Here is a 26,351-nt window from a genome sequence, read left to right as displayed (position 1 = left end):
CGATCTCGGGTCTCCAGGATTGCGCCCTGGGCCAAAAGCAGGCGCTAAACCGCTGCGCCACCCAGGGATCCCCTGAATTTTCTTAAATGGTGAACAGCTCTTGGTAAAGGCTGGAGCCAAACAAAATATTTTCTGCCTTGGATTTACATAGGAATTTCCTTCTCAAGAAATTTGGTGAATACAAAAACCATGCTTTGGATTCACATATAAAATAGAATTAGGTCCTGGGATTGAATGATAACAGACAGGTTTCCCCCTAGTTTCCTTTTCGACAGGACATTTCATACTGCTCTGGGGTGCTGCTGATAACTCTTCCCTGTGCAAAACAGTTTCGAGCATTGTGGGCTATCTCCCGCAGCCCTGGCCCACCACATGCCCTGTAGCTTCCCAGTTACCACAACAAGCAAAAAGAGTGTTCCGCAGATTTCTAAGAGGCTGCTGCCGAGAATCACTGATGTGAGGTAACTTATGCAGACAGCCTAGTTCCAGAAGTTTCTTTGGAACTCTGGGTTGTTTTTTTTCTTAGAAACAATGTTATAAATGCTGATGAAGCTTTCTGCCCAACCTAGTAAAGCCTTTTGAACCATTATATATCCCTGAGTGTGGTGCAAAGTACTGTTTAAATCTAGCTCTTCGGGATCCCTGGGTGGCGCAGCGGTTTGGCGCCTGCCTTTGGCCCAGGGCGCGGTCCTGGAGACCCGGGATCGAATCCCACGTCGGGCTCCCGGTGCATGGAGCCTGCTTCTCCCTCTGCCTGTGTCTCTGCCTCTCTCTCTCTCTCTCTCACTGTGTGCCTATCATAAATAAATAAAAGTTTAAAAAAAAAAAAAAAAATCTAGCTCTTCATTAGAACTCTTTGCTGCCTATGATATTGGTTCTAAGGGGGTTGTGATTTTGTGTTCTGACTTTGGACCCATAGAATCGATCAATTCCTTGTGCTGTCTTTACCCCCCACCCCCTTTAAAAATGGCTGAGAATAGGGGCACCAGGTTGGCTCAGTTGGTAAAGCATGTGACTCTTGATCTCACGGTCGTGGGTTCATGCTCCACATTGGGCAGTAGAGCTAACTTAAAAAAATAAAAAGGCCAATAATAACCAAACTGGCAGACACTTACAGGGAGGAAGCAGGATTTCTTTTTCTTTTCTTTTTGTTTTTTTTTGTTTTTTTAAAGATTTTATTTATTTATTCATGAGAGACAGAGAGAAAGAGAGAGGTAAGACACAGGCAGAGGAAGAAGCAGGCTCCATGCAGGGAGCCCGATGTGGGACTTGATCCCGGGACTCCAGGATCATGCCCTGGGCCAAAGACAGGCGCTAAACCACTGAGCCACCCGGGGATCCCCCGGAAGCAGGATTTCTAATGGAGCACTGGGAGGCAAGCGATATGTTAGCATAAAAGAAGTCACCACTTCATTCCCTGGGCATTCCCCAAATTGTCTGACTTAAGAGAACGTGTGGGGATCAAGGGGAGGGAGTCTGCTGTGTTTTAGAGCAGGTGCCAGTTAACAACTGAAGCAGCTGTGTCCTTCCAAGTGATTATAAGAGTGGCCTTCTGGTATGCCAGGCCCTGTGCTGTGTCTCATGACAGCTCTGTATGCTTGTGCCAACATCCCTGTTCTTGGAAGCAGGATCTCAGACTGGAGTGGTTGGCTAAAGATCACATAAGTGGTGTAGGTTATAATGCCATCCACACCTAATGGGTGCTGCTTTTTTCAAATTTTTTTTCCAGCTCCTTCCAAATTGAGAGCTTATAATTCTGTGTTCTTATTAGGGAGAAGGAGGTTGCTTATTTTTAGAAACAGGCAAAAATCTTTTGAGCCACATTGCTTTAGTAAAATTAGCAAACATGGTAGAATGTGCCCTATTTTTGAGTAAAAAAATGAGATGTCACCTGAAGTAAAAATACTGTTGTTTTCCTTTCTTATAAGTGGACTCTAAAAAGAGCTCTAGGGATCCCTGGGTGGCGCAGTGGTTTGGCGCCTGCCTTTGGCCCAGGGCGCGATCCTGGAGACCCGGGATCGAATCCCACATCGGGCTCCTGGTGCATGGAGCCTGCTTCTCCCTCTGCCTGTGTCTCTGCCTCCCTCTCTCTCTCTCTGGAACTATCATAAATAAATAAAAAAATTAAAAAAAAAAAAAAAAAAGAGCTCTAAAGAGCTCCCACTAAGTTTTGAGCAATATTGCTGTTTATAAAGTATAAGGAAGGCCTCAGAAAGTGACTTTTCATTTGTAGTCTTCATATTTTTGTAATATTATTATGAAAATTTCTTCACATAGCAAAAGGTGATGGGATTTTATATATGCCTGCCACTTAAGTTTTGTTACTAATATTTTATTTTGCTTTCTTTATCATGTATTTATTCCTCTTATTATTCTTGTAGTCAGTGGTTTTTTTTTTTTTTTTTTTTTTTTTTACCTAGAGGAAGTTTCTCCCCAGGGGACCTTTGGCAGCGTTTGGAACTCTTTCTGGTGATCACTGCTTGAGAGGGGAAGCTGCTGGCATGTAGTGTGTAGAGGCCAGGAATACTGCTAAACACTACATCCAGTGTGTAGGACTGTTCCTCACAACACAAACATATAGTAAGCCTCAATAACAGTGAAAGGCCAAAATAGGAGTAGTACCAAAGTTGGGAAACTCTGCTCTAATCTGTTAACCCGTCGTCCTGTTTTTGGTACATTTCAAAGTAGATTGGAGATATAGGGACACTTCTCCTTATGTTCACATCTACCTATAAATCTATATTTAATTTGTATTTTTTCTGCTTAATACTACATTTTAGAGTGTAGCTTTAACCGTCTTACTCTTATGAGTTTTTAATATAGTTGTTAAAAATGGTCCTTTGACATTTGCGATGTTTTATTTGCAGATAACATTTTCTTTTCCCTTCTCCCGTTGTCAGTTTGACTATCAAAAGACCTATCCTTCCATTGAGTTTTATTGTAGTCATGCTTAGTAAAAGCTCAGTGGTACTCATTCGCTTTAGAAATCAAAGTAAATCATTTCCCTCTTGAACTAGACTGTAAAATAATAATAAAATACTAGAATCCTAGCTAGACACTACAGATGAGAATCATTTTTTAATTGCAGTGGTAGATGATGACCCTCTTTGAATACTGGAAATAACTTTTTTCTCACTTTCTGTTTCGGAGAGGAATAGTTTCATTTCTATAATTTTATCTTTAAAATCTTGGTAATTTTTCAGTTGTTATTCATTGTCATTTGAAACCTTTTTTGGCTCTGCAGGTGTTGTTTGTGGCAATTAACTGTTGGTGGAACCAGGGGAAATGCAGAAAACAGAAACACTTCTTTTATTTCCCTGTGATATATCTGTATCATCGGAGGTAAGAACTTTGAACTAGTTTTCTAATTCCAGTTAAGTACTAAAGTGAATTATTTTTCTTTTTAAAAGTATTAGATATTCATTGTAAGAAATTGAGAAAATACAGTTAAGCAAAAGTAAATAAATGAATCTGGATGTTTTATCAGCCATACATAATCATTATGTGGGTTTTGTTGTTGTTGTTGTTTTAAAGGATTCTATTTATTTATTTATGAGAGACAGAGAGAAGCAGAGACACAGGCAGAGGGAGAAGCAGGCTCCCTGTGGGGAGCTGGATGCGGGACTTGATCCTAGGACCCTGGAATCATGACCTGAGCCCAAGGCAGATGCTCAACCACTGGGCCACCTGGGTGTCCCTCATTATATGTTTTTTGTTTCTTTTCTTAAAGATTTTATTTATTCACAAGAGAGACAGAGAGAGAAGCAGGCTCCATACAGGGAGCCCGATTGGGACTTGATCTTGCAACTCCAGGATTACACCCTGGGCTGAAGGCAGGCGCTCAACTGCTGAGCCACCCAGGCGCGTTCCTCATTATGTATTTTGATTTATATCCTCTGACTATACATAGCCAGTATCTCTTTATTTTTTTAATTAAAAAAGGGATCATGTGGTAGTAGTATTTCCTAAAGTGCTGCTTCTTGCTTGTGTGAACATGTTTTCATACCATCACATTGTCTATGGCATTGTTTTGATCATGCCAGCTGTTCATTGTGTAGGTGTACATTTCAGGAATTCTAGAGTATTTTATTGTATAAAAATACACAAAGATCCTTATTCTGTTACCTGGCAACATACATAGGAGGAAATCTTAGCACCTTTTCATCTGAGAAGAAAGTTACTTCTAGTCCACAGTCCTGTTCCCATATCCTGAAATTCAAAGAACTTTGAAAACCTTGAGAGGTTTTCATAAATTTTGTTCCCAAATCCATTGTCCCCAAATGTCTAGCCTGAAGTAACAAGAGGCTGCCTTTAGTCTTTATCCCATGTAAGGAGCCAGTTTATTTATTTATTTGGAGCCAGTTTATTATGCTGCAGAAATATTGGTGTTTGATTTGGAATACTGCCCAAACCTTGTCGTGAGTGTTAAGTAATACCTAAAATCGGACTTGAAGAATTTTGAAGACTTTGGATTCTTACTTTGTCTAATGTAATTGGGTTGAAGTTTATTAATGAAGGTAAAGTGGGAAAAGGATGTTTCATTAGTAAGAGCTTAACTTTTTATGCTTTCTTTTTCCCCCTCCCTCTAAAACTCCTAAGCTTTAGTCAATGGGGATTTATAAGAAACATCAAACCGTCATTTGTGGATTATTTGTCACGTTCCATCACACCTCATGTTTCTAACATAAAATATTTTGTGGCATGTAGTATTGTTTCTCAGGACCTGTTAAATAATATTTGAGCAAAAATGTATGTTCTTTCCCTATGCCCACCTTCAGAATTTCTTGCAGATACAAGAATACTTCCCAGTGTAAAGTGTTACATTTGAAGATGCTAAAGCATCTGTGCGCTGTAATAGGATAAATAAGCTTGCCCTGTGAAGGTCCCTGCATTTCTCTTTTTTTTTTTTTTTTTAAATAGACAATATTTGGAGTTAGGAAATAGGGCACAGGTACCTAGTGAGGCATATAGGCCTTGTAACTACAATTATACGTCACCAGGCCAGCTACCTACCCAGAGGTCGGCTTAACTTTGACATGATATTAAAATCAGGAAAGTTCCCTTGAATTGAGTGCAGAATATCTTTTTGGGTTATATGGCTGTGCAGTATATTGTCTTATACTGCTTGTTTTCTTAGATTTTAGAAAGATTGGAAGGGCAGGCAAGGAACTTTAGCAACCTCTAGTCTAACCTTCTCATTTTACCAATAAAGAATTTGAGGTTAGTTCTCTCCCTGAAGTGCTTGCCCCTCATATTTACCTGTTAAGGGCTAAGATAGCCTTTTCATATCCTATTTAAGAATCTTCAGGTCCTCTCTGTTGTACATAACACATGTGAATGAATGTGTTTCTTCAACTAAGCTCTCTTGGGACCATTCAGTAGTGTTGAGGTTCTCTTGGTTAATAGTGCTTGCAAAGGTGGTCCCCTCAGCTTCATCGCCAGGCAGACAGACCATTGCTGTTGTGTGTTTTTGTTGTTGCTGTGTTTGTAATGGCTTATCTACTAGTGGCTCCTTAGAGAAATTAATAGACTTCTGTTTTGCTTTTAAGTAGATTCCTTTTTTTTTTTTGCATGTATTGATACCACTCACTAAGAAAGTTTATAAAAAATTCTGAAGCAGGGAGTAGTTTCTTATAACTTTCTGTACAAGACTCAGAGGCCCTGGATCAGCGTGTCCTGTCTCATGACTGTGGTGTGTTGGTAAAATGTGTTCTACACCCTGCATTCTGAGATCTTTTCAGCTTTTACAAGTCACTGGGATCCTTATAATGACACTCCAGGAGCCTGTTTGCCTGAGCAGATGACATTTCCAGATTCGTTGGTTCCTTTTTGTTGAACAAAATATGTTATCAAATGATTTTTTGATTTCTTCCTTTGAATTAAAAGTTGTTTAATGGCTGATGGAGTTGGTGGTGGTGGTTATTTTTAAACTTAGAGAAGTCTTGAATTGATAGAATTGTTGACTCTTTGAGCTGTGCATGTAGAATGCTATTTTTACTTTTTTCATTACTAACATTCTTTTGTCTGACATCATGGTTTCAGTACACCCTGAAGAATTGTGTTTATCTCATCCCATTATATGTGTGTGTGTTCATTTATATAACACATAGTGTTGGGATCACAGCATTTATGTAACTCTTTACTGTGCTCTTTTTATTGTTGCTATTAACAGCAAGCTTAATGTCAATTTCTATTTAGACAAAAGAATGATTTTGGAGTTACTGAATTTCACCTTGCTCCCCTACCCTGCCACATACCATTCAGTTATATTTAAGCAATGTTTGCATTGTGCAAGATTGTAGAAAGCCATGTGAGGATTCTGATTAGCTTAGGAGGATAAGTGAATGTTGGTATTATTTCTTACCAATACTAAATCAATTTCCTCTGCATCCCTAAGTGCAACTGGCAGGGAAAATAAGATCATTTTTACAGGTTCCTAACTTTGTCCCTTTACATAATCTTTTTTTTTTGTTTTGTTTTTTTGTTTTTTTGTTGCAGTAAAGCTTTGAATAGGTTTCAGATTATTTAGTGATACTTTGTGTGAGTGCCTATGGGAATACATAATAAGTACATTTTAGTAGGCCAAGCATCAGTTGGTCAGCTTGTTTTTTATTTCAGAGTGATGTGTAAAAGGAAAGTCTGTCCTTCCTACGTTAAATTATGTATAGTTAAGATCCTGAAATCCTCTAGCATTTAGTCAGTTTCCAGGATCACCTTTCTGTTTGATTTTGCTTTTTAAAGAAATATGAGAATTTTTTTTCCCCAGAGGCTAGCATGAATGTTCTTTGGTGGAAATTCAGTTTGTAGTTGAATTAAGCTCATAGAAAAGTAGTGGCTGCTTGTACACGAAATGCTTATTCTAAATTGGCCCTCTATTCACCTCCCAGGACACAGAAGGCTACTTACCTATGAAGCAGTCAGGATCATTTTGTGGTGTTGATGATTTCAGTTATACGTTACAGGTTTAATGCATGGTGTATTATTTTTATTTTTTTATTTTTATTTTTTTGGTACTAGTTTTGGACCAATCGAATACAAAGGCCCCATGAGTGCTGTTTACATTGAGAAGTTTGTCCGCCGGGTGATGAAACCACTTCTCTACATCCCATCTCAATCAGAATTACTAGATTTTCTCTCAAACTACGAGGTACCTGTCTTTCATATCTCCTCCCATCCCCAAGGTTTCACCGGGTTGTGTTGGATTGTTTATATTAGAAGGGTTTTTATACCTCCTGATTTGCAGCAATGAAAAGACCACATTATAGATAAGCCCCAATTAAATGCTTTTTGAGATACACAATTGTAGGGATGGTTTGGCCAAGTGAGTTTTAAGAGAATAGAATACTTGTAAAACTTAGTGAATTTTTTGTTTGGGAATTTCCAGCAGACTTTTAGTTTCTCTTACAATGAACTCAGCATGTAAAAATTAACTTAAGATTTCTGTGCATCTGCAAATCTCTAAACATTTTATTTGATACTTTATGGCATGTTACTATGGAATACCTGGTTTTACTTATCAGCTGTAGTTTAGCTTTTAAAGAAACTGGGAATACGTGCCTTTCTATTTTATAAAGTGCATAACGCTTTCAAGGTCTTAACAAAGTTTCCTAACATGGCTTCTCTGCTGCTTTCACATCGCCAGCTTCATCCCCTGATAAATTATATTTATAGGATCTTCAGTTTGTGTTCAGGACTGCTTATTTTTGAAAAGCCAGTATAAAGCTGAAAGTAATCTAAATGAATTATAAGAATAGTTCCACAAAAAAGTTGATTGGAGCAAGTATAAATCCTACTTGGGTACAGCAAGTAAAAATGCTACTTAGATACAGGACAGTAGGTATCTGAAGAGAAGCCCTGTGAATCCAGACTTAGTAATTATGACTGGGTTAGATTTTACCTTTTGCGTTGGAGAGATTTTATGCACATTGGACATGAATTTCTTTCACTGGGATATCATTTACAGCTTTTCAGTCATGTTAGAAGCACTGTTTATGTATTAACTATGTGTAGATTCTCTAAGTAGAAGTGTTAATATCTATAGTTATTCTGCTTCTGAGTTCTCGGATGTGCATTAGAGTGAATGTGTTCTTACTCTTAGGTGGAGACAGTATAGACTTCTGTGCCCTTCGTGGACGTGTCTCTTGTTCTGCTGGGACAAGTTGGTGGGTGGGAACCACCCTGGGTGCCTGGGCTTGGTCCTTTTGGCAGCACTAACTAGTTCTGTGACTTGGGGTGGGTCACTCACCTGCCAGGCATCAGAGGTCTGAAACTGGGTATTTAACTCTTAGGTGCAGTAATTGTGTGATAAGTGGGTTTTCATGTAGATTTGTAATAGATGATAGAGTCATGGAGGCAGTACAGCGAAATGGTAAAGAAGCAGGACTTAGGCACTGAGCTCTGACCACTTTGTGGCCTACGGGCTACTTAAGCTCTTTAAGTCTCCATGCCTGTAAACAGAGATTAAATAATTGAGACATGAAATGCCTACTTGGATCCCAGTAAATGAAAACTTACCCATAGAAATAACATCATGGGAATATCTTGGATATTTAGCGCTATAGAGGGAACTCGACATGCATAAAGCTTGCTGGAACTCCCTACTTACATAAGAAATGTTTTGTTTGTTTTGTAATGAAGATGATAAAAAATGACCTGCAGGGACAAAGAGGTCTTCTTTCAGGTATGCTCTGTAGAGACTTCTGTGGAACACTGTGCCTAATTTTGCTTGAAACTTTGTTTTTTCTTTACATTTTCACTCAGTTTCTTCTAAAAGTAAAGGAAGAAATGGCAGAGAAGCCATTGATACATGATACATCAATAAATACATGTATGATACATCAATAAATAGTATATGATATTTGTTTACCCTTTCAAAGGAAAGTATAGAAAAAATTGAGATCATTTAGCTTTGTAACAAGAGCACCAAGAGGCAACTTAATTATTATTTTCAGCCCTGTTGGAGATTTGTATCCCAAGAGCTTTGAACTACGTCTTAGCAGGGGTTACGTGATCAGGTGTAGACCTCAGGTAGGGTTCTAGAGGCCTGAGTTTTAGCTCTGACATTAGCAAATCTCTGACTTCTGAGTTTGACAGAGATTTCTCATCTCTGAAGTAAGGGGATTGACTCACACAATCCCTCCTGACTGTTTTGGCTTTGGTGAAATTTAAAGGTTAGAAAGAGGCAGGCAGAAAAAGGTTCATCAGTTATTGGTTGGGAAAGATTTTTTGAGACAATGCCTTTGAACATCTGTATCAGAGCTCTTTTCTGATTTTGTGTTGTTCATTGCCTCTGTAGCATCTCTGTGATTGGACCTGTAGGAGAGAGGCAAGTTCCCCTGTATGATGGGGCAGCAAGGCAGGTTCCTTACCTTAGCCTCCGTGTTCTCTGACTCTGCTTGTCAGCAGTGCTTTCAGAGATGATGTTCTAAGTTTCACACTGAGTTCACATCAGACTCTCTGATGTGCTGGAGACATTACTCAAGGTTGTGGTTTGGTGGCGCACTGGGTTAGAATGATGTACAACAGTGATTAGACTGCCTTTAAAATAGGACCAAGAAGGTGTTGCGAAGATGGGACCTTATATGGCCTCTGTTGGCCTTTAGAATGCTTCCTTCTGAAGTGGTAGATAGCTTTTATCATGTTAGTATCATCTTTCACTAGGCTTCTTTTCACTAAGATGAAATTGGTTGGCAAGAGACATATTTGATTAATGGTGAAAGAACTCAGGAGTCAAGCCCAGCATGGCACTTGTGAAACCATTTATCTTGTGAGACATACTAACTCTGCCTAGAAGTGGTCTCAGTTTCATGCACACCCTTTGTGAGATAACATAACGGCAAAATTCTAGATCTAGAAATGAAAAAATGAAACCACCGCCTTGGCTTCCAGAGTTGAATAAAGATGAGAAGTAAAGGAATTTTAGGAGGCTCCACTCTAGAGCACAGTATGCTTCTGGACATTTCCTCTGAATTAAGGTTTCCCAATCTCAGCATTATTGACATTTGGAATCAGGTAGTTCTGTGGGGGGTGGGAGCTGTCCCATGCTTTGCAGAGCAGTATTCTTGGCTTTCACCTGCTGGATACTGATAGTGCTCCCTTCCCCCCTTAGCTGTGACGACCAAAAATAGCCAGGCATTGCCTAATGTCCCCTAGGGGGACATAATTGCCTCAGTTGAGAACCTCTGTTGTAAATTACTGTTTTCCCAACTAAGGCCTTAGGATGATGCTTTGCAGGTACTAGTCCAAGCATCTTTTTTTCATGTAGCATGCAGAATGCCAAAGTCTAATTGTTGCAAGCTTATCTGCTTACCACAGAGGCAGAGACAATATGAAAATTCAGCTGTGCCTTGACTGGAAAATTCTGGAGCGTTATCTGTGGGGTAGAGACAGGAATGCTTAGTATTGTCATGAGTAGAGCTGTCCCTGATGTTCAGCCTTATACTCAAACTGTTACTGCCCCTTCCCCCAAAATGTGCTTCCTAAATATGTTAAGGATCTTGCTCATTTAAAGAACTTTTACTATGAAAAATACTTTTTTTAAAAAAAGATTTTATTTATTTATTCATGAGAGACACAGAGGCAGAGCCACAGATAGAGGGAGGAGAAGCAGGCTCCATACAGGAGCCTGATGCGGGACTCAATCCCTGAACCTGGGATTACGTCCTGATCTGAAGGCAGACGCTCGACCACTGAGCCACCCAGGCGTCTCTGAAAAATACTACTTTTAATCAAGAGCCTTATCTTCTAATTTATATTTTTTATAAGGAGGCATTTCAGTATCAAGTGTGTTTAGCTATACCAGAATTAGGATAAGATAATTATTTAATGTTTTTGTGGCACTTCTGAGGTCTGTTAGAATAGCAGTGCTTTTTGCTTATGTCTCTAGGTGTGTTTGTGACATCTTGTAGGAATGCATTTGATAATTGTCCTCTCATTAAAAAAAAAATTATATTGATTAATTAGAAGTTCATTTGTTTCTAATCCAGATATTTGTGAGCAGTTTGGACCATCATAAAATTGTGCCATTAGTGTTTATTACTTGGGAAGTGATGGTATTCTGAAATTAACAACTTTTAACATCCACTATTATTTCATTATGTATATCCTGACCATATATGTATATGCTTATGTTGCTGTTAGAAAGGGAAATGCTCTAATTGTATCTTGGTTTGAATTTTTCTAAGCCCTACATATGAATCCTTCCAAAAGCCTCTTTCAGATGATTTGATATTAAATTACCTAAAACAGTAGAAGTTTTTTTTTTTTTTTTTAAAGATTTTATTTATTTATTCATGAGAGACACAGAGAAAGAGAGAGAGGCAGAGACACAGGCAGAGGGAGAAGCAGGCTCCATGCAGGGAGCCCGATGTGGGACTCGATCCTGGGACTCCAGGATCACACCCAGGCTGCAGGCATCGCTAAACTGCTGCACCACTGGGGCTGCCCAACAGTAGAAGTTTTTAACCAGTGGAGAGCATTGCCTTTGACTTTGATGTCTCAAACCTGCCAAAATCCGTTTGCTTGTCATTAACCCTAGTTATCTGTGTGTAGAATATGACACTGAGTCCGGGTGCAATTTTTAGGAAAATAAATTTGCCTTTGATTTATTGAACATCACAGAAAGATATTGAAGGGTGAATATTATGAACATTTGTTTCTGTAAATTTCAAAATACTTTACTCATTATTAGCCAACAAAGAATGTGCAAACTATGCCCTGGTATAGTGTCCTCTGGTTTTCACGTGCTTTTGCTTCCCATCTTCCTAATAGCCATGTGAGATAGAAATGATAGGTCCTTCTGAACAGATTCAGAAGGTGGTAAAATTGGGGGACCAGGGCTTCTGGCTCCCACATTCTTCCTTGATCCAAAGCAATGTTTCAAGGTCTTGGAGTTGAAATGTCACTGTGGATCTAGGAGTTAAAACTTTGGATATTTAACTATTTTATGTCATTTTTCAGCCTTTCTCCTTCAGGATAGACAAATTTTGAAGGTTTGGCTTCTTAATTTGACTGTGATTTTTTTCCCCTTCATTTTTAGGAATGGTTTTTAAGAATAAATAGTGATTGAGGATGGGGCCATGGGTGTTGACCTGCTGTTAAAGCAGCAGAGTTTCATCATTTCCTGTGTTTTTTTTTTTTCCTTATAGAAGAATTATAATTGATAAATGAGAATAGAAAATCACCATTGGAACAGCAGAATAATAATTGATGCAGGCAGGATTCACCTGTGGATACTAAAAGTATTGATACAAATTTAAACAGACACAAGATATTTTCAGATTCTCAAAGTATCTTCCTCCAAATATTTATTAATCACACAGACTTTATTAAGTCTACAGTGGAAACACTGGCATACACCTCTTTAACCAAATGATCAAAATTAGCATCATAAGTCACGAGTATCAATATCCTATACCTCCTGACTCCGTGCATTGAGAAGAGTACATCACTTTTGTAGCATCCTTCCCAATAATGCATAATACTGATCTAATCATGAGAACACATCTGACAAACACAAATAAAAGGATATTCTACATACGTATCCACCAGTACCTTCTAAATATGTGAAAGTCATGAAAGATAAAATGATCAGGTAGAGGAGACCAAGGAGACATGACAACTAAGCATACTGTGGGATCCTGGATTTGATCCTGAAACAAGATCAGTTGAAGAACTAGAGAAATCTGAGTAAATGTAGTCTAATTACTAGTATTATGCCAAGGTTCATTTCTTAGCTTTGATAAGCATATGATGATTCTGTATGTTGTTACCCAGTCAATAAAAAAAAAAAAAGCTTAGGGGATGCCTGGGTGGCTCAGTGGTTGAGCATCTATCTGCCTTTGGCTCAGGGCGTGATCCCGGAATCCTGAGATCGAGTCCCACCTCGGGTTCTTGAATGGAGCCTGCTTCTCCCTCTGCCTGTGTCTCTGCCTCTCTCTCTCTCTCTCTCTCTCTCATGAATAAATAAAATCTTAAAAAAAATAGCTTAGAAAAGTGAGCCAATGAGAAAATACAAAATAAGATAGTAGAAACAAATCCAAATATCAGCAGACATAACTGATTGAACTGACTTCCTTTCAAAAAAAAGAGAAGGATATTCAGCTTGGGGAATAAATCTAGCCTTATGCTGTTTCCAAAGAGACACACACCTAACATATAAGCTGTTAAAAGGTTGAAAGTAAAAGAATACAAAAGAGATATTAAGCAAATATCCCCAAATAAAGCTAAAATATCTATACTAATTTTATGCCAAAAAAAGAGTTAGTAGAGATTAAAAAGGGAGTGTTACAACTTAATAAAAGATTCAACATAAGAAGACCAGTTATTCAAAACTTGTGGTAACTTATAAAATAGCTTAAAAATTATATACATACACACATTCACATGCACATAAAACATACCAGAACCACAGAGAGAAATAGATGCCTCACCACCATTATGGGAGATCACCATTTCCTGTTATTGATTGGGTGTTCTGTGTATGATAATTACAATATTGAGGCAGGGTAGGGTCTCAGTTTTTCTTCTCAGATATGCACTAAAATCATACCCGGGATTTAGGGCACCTGGTTGGCTCAGTCAGTAAAACATGCAACTCTTTTTTTTTTTAAGATATGTATGTATGTATGTATTTATTTATTTATTTATTCATTCATTCATTCATTCAAGAGACACACACACACACACACACAGAGAGAGAGAGAGAGAGAGAGAGAGAAGCAGAGACACAGGCAGAGGAAGAAGCAGGCTCCACGGAGGGAACCCGATGTAGGACTCGATTCTGGGTCTCCAGGATCACACCCTGGGCTGAAGGCGGCACTAAACCGCTGAGCCACCCAGGCTGCCCAAAACATGCAACTCTTGATCTCAGGAGTATGATCATGTAAACCCCATGTTGGGTGTAGAGATTCCGTCAGAATGTATAAATAGATACAATCATACCTGCCTTATAAATAATGAATGCAGCTAAAAGCTGTAAACCTGCCAGTGGATACTGCAGATGGAGAAGATGACCGTGAAGTCCTCTCGTTGCAAATCATGTTAAGAAATTCTATGTCCTTCATTCCCTCCAGCTGTAGAATCCCTCTTCCTTGAGGGTTCTCCCTGCCTACTTAAGATACAGACAGGAAAGTGTAGTTTATTAGTTGTCAACATAGACAAACATATGCCAGGGTCATTTTTATTTTGGAATGTCGAGTGGACAGGGACTAGGATTCAGTAATGGTAATGTCACTGGCAAAGTCACTGTTTCTATGTATGGCTCTTCTAATTTTAGTAGTTTTTAGACATTATTTGATTTAGGTATCAGTAGCTTCTACATCAATGTTTTTTATTTTTTAAAGCACTTGACAGAATCATCTGATTTGTGCTTTGTAATCTACCCACGAAACGCCAACAGTGTTCTTTAGAATGCTTAGTTTGTATTTGCAGCTAAAATAGTTTCTAATTCTTTTCATGAATTTTCTATAATTTATCCAGTTAAGATCAGTGATTTAGCATACATCCATTCATTTATCCTTAGCAGTTTTGGCAAACCACATTTTAAATTTCAGTGGGATTGGGAAGAATCTTAGGAATCTTTTGGAGGGGAAAGCAGGGTGTTATGAAAATTGCCAGGTGATAGAAAACCTGAGTCTTTTGGAGAAAAACCTAGCAGAATGCCTGTACCTGCTGTTATCCTTCTGCTTGTTAGTAAAAATCTACTCTGACGTTGAGCGCATAAGTAGATACTGCCTCTGTCAATTCAAAGTTTAGTAGCACTGTGAATTAAAGTTTAAAATTTTCTAAGTTAGCGTTAGTACAGAAAGATTTCAATTGCCATGGAGTAGAAACACAGAGGTTACTATTCATATGGCCACTAGAGGGTGTGGACACCATCTGCTGAAATTTATGCTGCACTGCAAATGGTATTCACTTAGCAAAGAAATTTTTTAAGCTGCCGTGGATTTGCTGGCCTCCTATAAATAGCCTATTTCCAACTTCCTCATTATAGCAGGTGCTGAATACACTGCGCTCCATGGAATGGAATTAAAAGCATGCAAACTGGGTCAAGTTGTAATCTGGTACTCATATTTTATTCTTGCTAAATTGTAAACTTAATGGAGGAGTCTCGTCTCCTTTATCTTTTTAACTCTATTCTTTCTCTCGTTAACAAATGTTTATTTTGTGCCCGCTCCTTGCCAGGTACTGTCTGAGGTGGATATGTAGTGATGAACAAGAGAGACCCTCTGTTTCATGGAGGTAAACACAGAGATAAACAATAAACAGGGACACAAACAAGGTACAGGGACTTGAATAGTGTCCTCCCCAAATTCATATTTACCCAGAACCTCAGAATTTGCCTTATTTGGAAATGGGGTCTTTATAGGTGTCGTTCGTTAAGGATCTTGACATGATAATCATCCTGGACTTAGGCTGGGTCCTAAACCCAGCAGGCTCCCCACTGAGTAGAGAAGCCCCACCTGGGACTGGATCTTCAGGATCTTGGGATCGTGACCTGAGCTTCTGAAAGTGGCCACTTGACTGAGCCACCCTGGCACCCTGGTGTCTTTGTAAGAGAAGGAGAGGACACAGAGACACAGGCGAGAAGGCCACATGAAGACAAAGGCAGACACATACAGCCACAAGGCAGGGAATGTCTGGGGCCATCCAAAGCTAGGAAAGAGGCAAGAAGGATTTCTCGGAGCCCCCAGAGAGCACAGTCCTGCTGCCACCCTGATCTTGGACTTCTAGCCTCTAGAACTGTCACCAAGTTTGTGTAATTGGTTTTGGCAGCTCTAGGAAATGCACGTACAAGGTCATTTCAGACAAGTGCCCAAAGGAAAATGAAGGGTGATGTGGCAGACATGAGGGCAGGGGGGTAGAAGACAGGGAGGACCTCTCGGAGGCAAGGACGTGGGAGCAGAAATTTCCCACGAAGCCTGGGTGTGACCCAACCCTGAGGAAATTTGAAGGAAGGGCTCTGGGAGGTAGGAACAGTAAGTCAGGGGACGTAAGGCAGCATCAGGACTGGTGGAGCCAGAGCAGAGGGGAGAGTGATCACAGAGAAGAGGAGAGGGGGTCACAGAGGTGTCTTCCTCCTATATGTGTCCTGATGCAACTTCTTACTTAGTCGCACGCCTGAAGGAGGAGCCCCACGGGCAGTTGAGCTCCTGACCCCTCTCCTGATGGCCAGTTAAGCATCCGGGCCTGAAAAAAAAAAAAAAAAAAAAAAAAAAAGCATACGGGCCTGGATCAGTGGTCCTTGGGGTTGGAACCTAGGATTGGAAGATTTTCACACGTTGGTAAGCATCCAAGTGAGGAGGGACTGCCTGTGTCCCGGCAGGGCTTGCACCCCCGTCTTCGGCCTTACATGCTCGGCTGGCTCATCTGAAAGAGCCTTACAAGTGTGCGAGGGCTGGACAGAGTTTCTGCCTTGTGTTGGCCCCTGCCTTTATTTGCAACTGACCAAACTAGGGGCCCGGGCCTCCTAAGGTCCTTTTGTGTGAATATGCAAGTGTTTTGTTCCCCAAACCCCCTTTTTCCAGATTTAAGAACGGATTGTGGAGGAAACTCTGAAATATGTAACCATTTCTCGTACACAGCTCTTGGGGAGACACTGAAACTCCAGGGGCGTGGTTGTGATATTTGTTACTTAAGGCGTCATGAGAGCCAGTTTAATTACCTTTTTTTTTTTTTAATTTTTTTTTATTTATGATAGTCACAGAGAGAGAGAGAGAGAGAGAGAAGCAGGCTCCATGCACTGGGAGCCTGATGTGGGATTCGATCCCGGGTCTCCAGGATCACGCCCTGGGCCAAAGGCAGGCGCCAAACCGCTGCGCCACCCAGGGATCCCCATAATTACTTTTAAGTGATAATTTGCAGTAGAAATAAACTGATAACTATCACCTTTATTTCCTTTTTTTGGAAAGTTTCAGTCTCAAACATGCCAATTTTCAAAATTTAATACAGACTGTTAACGATAGCATGAATATTTGAAAAATAACACTTGAAGTAGACTTTGCCTGTTCCTTGTGTTCTCGATGGCTGGTCTTTTTTTTACTGTTTCTGTAGCCTTGTATCATCCCCATAGTTTTTGAGTCTTCTTATGATCTTCATTGCTTTGGCAATGAAAAGTTAAAATCATTTTGCTTATGGGATTGTTTGCTTTGTATTGTTTATGGAATTGCTTTGGTCAAACTGCTTGAAAATTTCAGTGCCAGTTCTTTTGGAGATAAGGCTCCTTCATCCAAACTACATAACCCCGGGATGCCTGGGTGGCTCAGCAGTTTGGCGCCTGCCTTCAGCCCAAGGCATAATCCTGGAAACCTGGGATTGAGTCCCATGTCAGGCTCCCTGCATGGAGCCTGCTTCTCTCTCTCTGCCTCTCTCTCTGTATCTCTCATTAATAAATAAATAAAATCTTTAAAAAAAACCACAAAAAACAAAAACAAACTACATAACCCCTTGGAAAACTGCAGCCATGATACCATCAGCAAGAATAAACCCTTACTCTGTAGAGGTGTCCACAGAGGACCTTTGCAAATGGTCCAACCATTACTTATTTTATTTTATTTTATTTTATTTTATTTTATTTTATTTTATTTTATTTTATTTTATTTTTTTATTTATTTTTATTTATTTTTATTTTTTATTTATTTTTATTTTTTATTTTTTTAAAGATTTTATTTATTTATTCCTGAGAGACACACAGAGAGAGGCAGAGACACAGGCAGAGGGAGAAGCAGGCTCCATTCCATGTAGGGAGCCTGACGTGAGACTCCATCCCCGGTCTCCAGGACCACACCCTGGGCTGAAGGCGGCACTAAACTGCTGAGCCACCGGGGCTGCCCCGTTACTCATTTTTAAAGGTTGAATTTGGGTTTTCCTTGAAGACTCAGAATTCAGATTTTCCTTCCATTACTGCGTGTACATGCATGTATGTGTATACATGAACACAAGTATTTGTACCACATGTGATACATGCATGCTTGTGGGCTGTATGCTACTCCTGTGAACATGAATGAGAAGAGGGCTGAAATTTATCTCATTTAATTTTCAGCTGCACAAAGTATTTTAGCCACAAAACATTTATTAATAGGTAGGATGAACTTATTCCATTTGATTTTGGTTTGGAAGATTGATCAGAATTTAAAGAAATTTAAAGGGGTCTGTTTTCTTTCTGTTAGTTTCCATTTTTGTTATCTTTTGTGCCCAGTGTTAACTAAGTGACTAGAATTTCTAAAGATTTTGTCTTCCTTTGTTTTCGGTAGAAAGGCATATCATACTATCACAGCCTTGTTAAGAACTCAAACACTGTAATTCTGTTTGAAGTCAGTTCTGGGTTGGCTTGTTAAAAAACATCTTGAAGGAGTTTAGCAAAAGAAAATCCTGTTTTCAATAATGCTGCTTTCTGATTTCTTCAGTTGTTTGAGAAATTGTTTGCTGGTTTTTTTTTTTTAAGATGTTAGGATTAAACATTCTGACTCTCGGTTTCTAAAAGCCAGTTGATTTATTTAAAATTGAATCTTAAGCAAGTGATTTAGATTTCAAGGAGTGTGTTCCACTACAGATCAGAAATTTCCTTTTTTTTTACAACGTACTGATTTAAAATTTTACTAACATTAAATTTCTACTGTATCTTTGGGATCTGATTTTGTTCAGTGATCAGCTCCAGTTACTTATTAAGAGCATGCTTTAGGGCCAGAAAGGAGACTTTACATTTGCCTAGTGCTTTATCAAGCTCATTTTTCTCAAGAACCTTGTGAGGAGTTGTCCCCAACTTGCCAGAGTTGTCTGAGGCTTCCCATTGAATGGTCCACCTGAGATCTCACAGTTTGTCTTTTAGGACAGATACGATTATCACAGGGCATCACCAGACAGAATTTTTGCCACAGGGCCTTCAGAGTAGGAAACAATTATTCCCCTGGTAGGGGCAGTTAATTGGTTTGGCATAATTGAGAGGTGTTCTGTGTTAAAGGTTAGAGAAATGGAATGAGCAGGTGGAAATAAATTTGTGGGAGTAGAGGAGCAAGAAGGTAAGAGATGGGCCCTCCGCAGACTGGCCTGAGCAGAGAGGAGGGTTATCCTTGTACAGGGCCAGGTTCTCGTGGGGCTGGCAGGTGAAGAAAGAGTCCTTGGAAGAATGACCTTGCACACAAGCGGAGTCAATTGCATTTAACATGATTTCCCTAAGCATGAAGGCATGTTTGGAGGAAATGAGAGGAAGTGATTGAGGAAGAAATCTGAGAAAGATTACAAAGAAATCATTGATACAGCTTACTTGGGAGATGCTAAACAAAAGGCGTGAGTACTTGATGAACTTGATGTTGAGGTTTCTAGCCAGAGACCTAGGAGAACTGTCAGCAGAGTGTGGAGAGACCTACTTAGGGAGAGGGAAGGGAAGTTCATCGCTGAATGCCCCAGTAAACGCTGCTGCGTCTCCATCCCTTATTACTCTGTTGATTTTCTAGATGGAGGGAAAGCTTGGTCCCATCCTGCAACTGTGTTCATGTGGTTAGGCTTTTTAAAAAACAAAACGCAATGAATTGTGGTTGCCAAATGATGATGGCATGTCCTGTTTAAAATATTTCCGTTACGCAGTGACTGCTGGTCCCTCAGTCACCTCATTCTGCTCTTGTTCCCGCAGCCTGGAGTCCTTGGCTACTTTGAGTTCAGTGGCTCACCCCAGCCTCCTGGTTATCTGACCTTCTTCACTTCAGCGCTGCACTCACTAAAGAAAGGTAAAAATGCTTCTTATCCAGACATTAGTACTTTCAGCAAATGTGTGTATATTAATATCTTTTTCGTGTGTTACCCTTATGATTATGTATTTTAATTTTCCCAATTCCTTTCTTCTGTATTTGTATTAAATACACTGTTGTGGATTCCGTTGGCAAACAAAATACTATGCTATTTCAAATACAGTCTCTTAGATATTTAGCTTTTTAAGATGTGGCTTGATCATATTGTGTCTGCAATTATGTATTTTGCACTTAAAAAACATACCATAATCTATTTTTTGAGTTTGTAGTTAACAAGTTTGGTCAGAGTTTTTAGTGGTTATATTACCAGTTGGATATACCATAATTTAGGAATATATTTCCTTTGGGAAGTATTTTTACATGTATAAAAGTCATATCATATTACAGCATAAGCACAAATATATTTTTAATTAATTTATTTACACTTAGCTGAAACATGTATTATTTGTAGTCCCTCCTTTTTAGATGAAACATTGTATCCTGCCCATCTTTTCATGTTGCTCCATGTTCCTCCTCTGTATCAGTCATGACCTCCTGTCAGTTTTCTGTTGGATACACTTTGATCTGCTCGCTTGTCTCTGTCCTCTGATACAGTTTCATCTGCTCACGAGTCTGTCTCCTCTGATACCCCCTGGTCTAGGCCCCTTCCCCAGCCCCTGGACTAGACCAATGGACCCTTAGCTGATACCCACTCTTGCCCCTTTGTCACATTAGGATCTGTTCTCCCCAGCCTCTAGGGCCCAGTTCTTTACTTGTCAAACCCCGATTCGTCCTTCAGGGTCCAGTTAAATACTACTCTCACAGTTTCCGCTGATCTCAGTTGGATATCCTATCAGTTCTCTTTTCTAACACTTAACATAGTTTGTGTTTATGTATGAAGTTATGAGATTTGTTTATTGTCTGTCTGCTTCCCAGACTGTGAGATTTCTGAGTTTAGGTAGGGTCCATGGATCTTCAGTTCAATGCTCTTTCTCCAGTATCTGGCACATAACAATCACTATTTGCCAAGTGAGCAATCAGACTGATGGCTGTGTCATTTATCCCCTAGTAGATCAACCAAAAATACATAACTGTCCTTCTACTACTGGGTATTAGATTGGTTCCATATTTTGGGAGGAGGAGGATCAAACAATTCTGTGACCGGCCATTTTAAGATGTACACTGTCTTAAGGTTGTATGCATAGAGAATCTACTGCATTCATATTTTTCACCTTGGGGACATTGCGAGAGGAAATCAAGCTGTCACATAAGTATGTGCCTGCTTGAAAGACTTAGCTGCACAGATTCAAGTGAATAAAAAGACTTAGCAAGTGAAAGTTTGAATTCTGAAAGCAGCATACTGCCAACATAAAAAACTTAAGAAGCCAATACTCAGAAATGTTCTTAGAGGGCAGCCTGGGTGGCTCAGCAGTTTAGTGCTGCCTTCATCCCAGGGCGTGATCCTGGAGACCCAGGATCGAGTCTCACGTCGGCTCCCTGCATGGAGCCTACTTCTCCCTCTTCCTGTGTCTCTGCCTCTCTCTCTGTTGCTCATGAATAAATAAATAAAATATTTAAAAAAATGTTCTTAGAAAATGAAAGCCCCTCAGAGATCTCAAGTGAAAACTGTACATGAGAGTCCAGTCTGCAGTTACTCACTGACATGATGGTAGTGTTCAAGTTTTTTTTTTTTTTTTTTTTTTTTAAGATTTTATTTATTTATTCATGAGAGACACACAGAGAGAGACACAGGGAGAAGCAGGCTCCATGCAGGGAGCCCAATGTGGTACTTGATTTCAGGACTCCCAAAATCATGCCCTGGGCCAAAGGCAGGTGCTAAACCACTGAGCCACCCAGGGATCCCCATCGTTCAAGTTCTTGAGTTGAAGAGGACATTTCAAGAATGTGGAAGGATGTTTTTATTACCCAGTTAGCTTGTATTGTGTGCTAAAGATTCATCTTAAGTTACTTTTTCATTCAGAGGTTTCCAAAATATTACTTCCTTTTGGAGGAACCTTTCCAAGCGTGAGAGAGTAACCTTTTCCCCCATTTTTTCTTTTTCTTTTCTTTTTTTTTTTTTGTTAAGCAAAGGAAGGTGACGGTATAAATTACTTGAACAAAGTGAACCTCTTTAGTCAATCCCTGTTATTGACAAATGATCACATGCAGTTTCTTAGAATAATCTAGTCTATGATTACCTTTACTACATTTCTTTCCTAGCATGTGACTTTAGTGGGGTCTGGTAAAATCCTATTGCATATCAACTTTGCAAGAGCTGAGATTCATTCTGATTCATCATTTTTCACCTTGTTTTTGTGAGTAAGCTCTCACTTAAGTTCAATGAACCATTTTTAGAAGAAAAAGACAAGTTTGGAAGGATGATCCATAATAACTGCACCAAAATCTTGCCTTGATATCTAAGATTTTTTTCCCCCACTTTTCTTTCTCATACCCAGAAGGGAGATGATATTTTATTTACTAATGGTAGATGTTCGGTAAGAAACATATACACTTTTTTTTAATGTTATAGTTTGAAATGTAAATTATAGGTCAGTGTTGTATTTAGATTCTGTACAACAAATTGAGGCCTAAGACACATTTGCCACACTTAACACTTGGTTATAGAGCTTAACCAAAGAAGTGTTTAGAATGTGTTAGAAAGCAGATGTCCTGGTTCGACACTCTACCAAGTGTTTACAAAATGCACATATCTTTCCATTGCCTTAATGTTTTTTTAAGTGTCTTAGAAAGAGGACATTCTGACATTTGTCTTGAAGCTGTCTGGCCATCAGTGTACAAGTATTTTGAGAATGTACCATATGTGAAGCCTCATGTCTAGGTGTGAGGAGTGTGCTAAGAGAGAGAAGAGTGCATGTTTGCCTCAAGAATTCTTGAGTTTAGTTGTAAGATCTGGTTCCATGGTCCTTTGTTCCTCTCTTCCGACTATTTGTATAACATTTGATACTTTGCATGTTATCATAAGGCAATAGGGAAATTTGGCTTTCTACCTGAGCACTTAATACTGACTGCTTTCTCTTTGTTTTAACTGCTTCCTTTCATCTTAGTTATCTGGGTCCTTAATGAGTTGATCTCAGCCTTGGTGCTGATGTGTCAGTTGATGTAGGCCCGCCTGTTAGGTGATGTGGGCGGTGCCCCTTTGTTATATTTCTGTCCATTATTTTCTTGGCTGTGTTACTGTGACCATTTTTTATATAGCAGTTCTGTATTTTCATGTAGTTTAATCTGTGGTTCTTTTTCTTGATTTCTTTGATTTTTTTCCCTAAAAATCTGATCACTAACTAGTTCATTTTCTTCTTTTTAAATATAAAATTTGTTTAGCACTTTATGCTACCTGGATTTCCTCTGGCTTCACATACAGAGTATAGTAGTTGTTTTCTCCCCTTCTTACTGGCTAATCAGCACCATTTACAATATAGTACTTCCATTTTCCTTCATCTTTTTTTTTTTTTTTTTTAAGATTTTATATATTTATTTACGAGGGACCCAGAGAGAGAGGTAGAAACTCAAGCAGAGTAAGAAGCGGGCTCCCTGCTGGGAGCCCAATGTGGGACTTAATCCTGTCACTCCAGGATCATTCCCTGAGCCAAAGGTAGATGACGCTCAGCCACTAAGCCACCCAGGTGTCCGCATTTTCCTTCATCTTAATGATGTCTGGTTTTATTGCAAAATATTTTACTTGTAAATGGGTCTTTTTCTGTGTTTTTTCTTGGTCTAGATGCCTACTCTTTTTGTATAAGTAAATATAATTTCATTTCTTGCTTTGTAAGTCTGGACTTTGCTTCCTCTAGTTCTTGTGTCCTATGGAATCTTCTTTTATATCCATCTGTGCATTTGGCTGGATTTTGGTTGTAATTGTACTAAGTTTACAAATTGACTTAGAGGTGTTGGACATCTTCACATTTAGCCTCTCTTTCTAGGATTGCAACATGATTATTCATTTATTCAAACCTTTTAATTTTTTATGATAGGTCTTACACATTTCTCATTCATGTGTAATCATTTCAAAGTGCTGAATGATTAATTGTGGGCTAGCAGTCTGTGTCTTTTTCAGGATTCGGAGGGAACCAGTGTCTTGGATTTCTGTGCTCTCCCCAGACCACAGAGCCTCTATGAACCTATTTACTTTTAATTTTTTTTTTAATTTTTTTTTTTCAATTTTTATTTATTTATGATAGTCACAGAGAGAGAGAGAGAGAGAGGCAGAGACACAGGCCGAGGGAGAAGCAGGCTCCATGCACCGGGAGCCCGATGTGGGATTCGATCCCGGGTCTCCAGGATCGCGCCCTGGGCCAAAGGCAGGCGCCAAACCGCTGCGCCACCCAGGGATCCCTGAACCTATTTACTTTTGATCTTGGCAGGCAGGCTTTCTTTTTTGGCCTATAGAAAATTTGGTGGAGCGTTCAATGTTTTTAAGTTGCTTACTTGATTCTTTTCCCCCCTTCTTATGATTATATCATTGCTGTAAAAATATGTTCTGGTAAAATGTTGTTATATTATGCTATGATTCAGCAACTTTTTGAAAAGAGAAAATTTGCAACCAGTTTCGATCTTTTTTTCATTTGGAAGGATGCAGTGCTGCCTAGGGAGGGAAGTGGTGGTCTGGGAGATGGCACTGTTTGATCCGTACCCTTTGTTTGCCAAGGACAGGATCTATAAATTTGAGCAAAATATAACTTGTTTTTGTTTGAGTTTGTGTGTCTGTAAAACTGGAGAGGGTGGAGAGAAGAATAGATGCTTTATAAGGATATGTCATGTGTACAGTACTTTGAATAAAGTAATAGTCGTCATGTCTGCAGTAGCTTAATTAGAAAGCCACCTGGTGGAAAGCACTTCAAATAAGTATCGTGTCTGTTTTCTTAAAAGTGTCTCCACCAGGTATTGTGTAACTTGACTGACCAGTGGACACAGGCCTTCCTTTGCTTGTACCTTCTTCTTGTATGGTGTGGTGTTCTCACTGTGGAAATGACCACGTCTCTCTCCCACTAGGATATGAGCTGCTTTGTTTGGATAGTATTTGGCCAAGGTTCTGTCCTCCTGCTCCTCCAGCTTCAGCACCCTGCTTGACCAGTGTTGTAGCTAAAAGGTTGAATGAATGACTATAATAAAGGGCACTTGACTTAGAAATTGCTCAAGTGAGTGTGATTGGAGCAATGAGATGTTAAATCACTTTGGATCTCTTCCCACCACCGTCCCCTCTCCTCATCCCTGGCCTTTTGGTTCCTTAAATCAGTGTGTGGGCTCGCTCGCAGCAGGACTGCGTGGGCCCCTGCCTGTTGCATTCTTCTTCGTCTTTCCATTGGCGTTTCACTGTCCCCTGACACTGGAGCCCTGACGAACTGAACTGAACTTCATATGGTACTTAAATGTTACCTTGAAAATATACTAAACCATTAACTAAGGATGTCGTGTCTACTTTCTTCTGCTACCTCTAGGAATTCCTAAACTTAGTTGACTGGGGAATCTTGTGGCATTAGTTTTCTAAGGAACACCCTTTGGGAAATAGGTTGTAATGAGTTTTTTAAAGAGGGGTTTATTAGAGGACAAACTGCTGATTCCAGTGTAGGGTCCCTCTACTCCACCAGGTGGCGTCAGATTGACCTGTGCTTTGCTGGTAGACTGGAGTCAGGATGTGTAAAGAGCGCTCTCCTCCATATCCTTATTCACGAATAAAGCAATTTTTTGGAGCACTTTTCTGTTAGATTGTGAAATTTTATGCAAGAAGTCAGAAGGGGAGGATTTTCTTATTCTGTAAGTAACATTCTTAAAGGTATTGAAAAAAACAACGGACTGATTTCTTTCTTTTTTTTTTTTTTTTAAACGAACTGATTTCTTAGGCAAGATTGACTCTGGGATTGCTTTTTTTCTTGAATTCCTGGATCTAACTTTTGGGAGTTTGAGGCAGGCAGGCATTGGGTTTAACAATTCTCTGTAAATGAAACAGGTTCTAGGGTTACTTGGTTTTCTTGGATAATCTCATTCATTGTCACTATACTCATAGAGGGAAATCTTTTCCTAATTGTCTCCTTGTTCTGAGGGCCACTGGGTACTGATTAATACACATTAGAATAAGTATGTTAGAAATTATATACTTTTTGTTCCTGTACCTGAAACTGACTTTTTGGTGATGTTGCTGTCATTTTAGCAAGCATGTCCTCATGTTTCACAGGAGATGCTTTTATTCCCATTATGACTTATCTCTTAAGCCTTGTAAATGCTGGTAGGGAAGAATTAAGCCTAAAGCAGACCTCTTCCACACTTTAAGTTAGGTTTGGAAGCATGACTTATTAATTCAACAAACATTTGAGGATCTGTGTGCTCCGACTATAAAGATGAATAAAACTAGTTCCCCACTGTGTAGTGCCACCAGATAGTGTGGCAGACAGGTAGGCTTTTTGATGTTTTTGAAGCTAAAATAAGACTCCAGACAAAGAACCAAAAACATTAAAATCTTGGGAAAAAAACCTTCTAAAATAAAGTCAAGCTTAGAGGTGAAACAACTCAGTGCAGACAAACCCAGTTCTGGTCTCTACTTGGCCACTTTTCATGTAAAATTGGATATGGTAAGCTGATACTAGGCTGAGCCCTTCCGTGAGTCAAGCCTTTTACCTG

At 39.4% G+C, this 26,351-nt stretch overlaps 1 protein-coding gene across 8 annotated transcripts in view; it reads left to right on the top strand.

Annotated features, from left to right (window-relative positions):
- The window catches only part of TXNDC11 (thioredoxin domain containing 11), a 64,155-nt gene that overhangs the window by 8,442 nt on the left and 29,362 nt on the right, over positions 1–26,351 (top strand). For 4 of the 8 annotated variants that reach the window (XM_077906650.1, XM_077906652.1, XM_077906651.1 and 1 more), the window contains 3 exons: positions 3,245–3,342; positions 7,018–7,147; positions 19,628–19,721. In XM_077906650.1, coding sequence (XP_077762776.1) covers positions 3,245–3,342; positions 7,018–7,147; positions 19,628–19,721 — 322 coding nt within the window. Of the gene's footprint in view, positions 1–102; positions 462–3,244; positions 3,343–7,017; positions 7,148–15,197; positions 15,241–19,627; positions 19,722–26,351 lie in introns of those variants that run through there. The other 4 variants (XM_077906655.1, XM_077906654.1, XM_077906656.1 and 1 more) reach the window with 4 other exon arrangements.

This window comes from Canis aureus, chromosome 8, assembly GCF_053574225.1.
Source record: "Canis aureus isolate CA01 chromosome 8, VMU_Caureus_v.1.0, whole genome shotgun sequence".
NCBI lineage: Eukaryota > Metazoa > Chordata > Mammalia > Carnivora > Canidae > Canis > Canis aureus.
The sequence above is the reverse complement of the archived record's forward strand: the minus strand, read 5'-3'. Positions and strand labels throughout refer to the sequence as shown.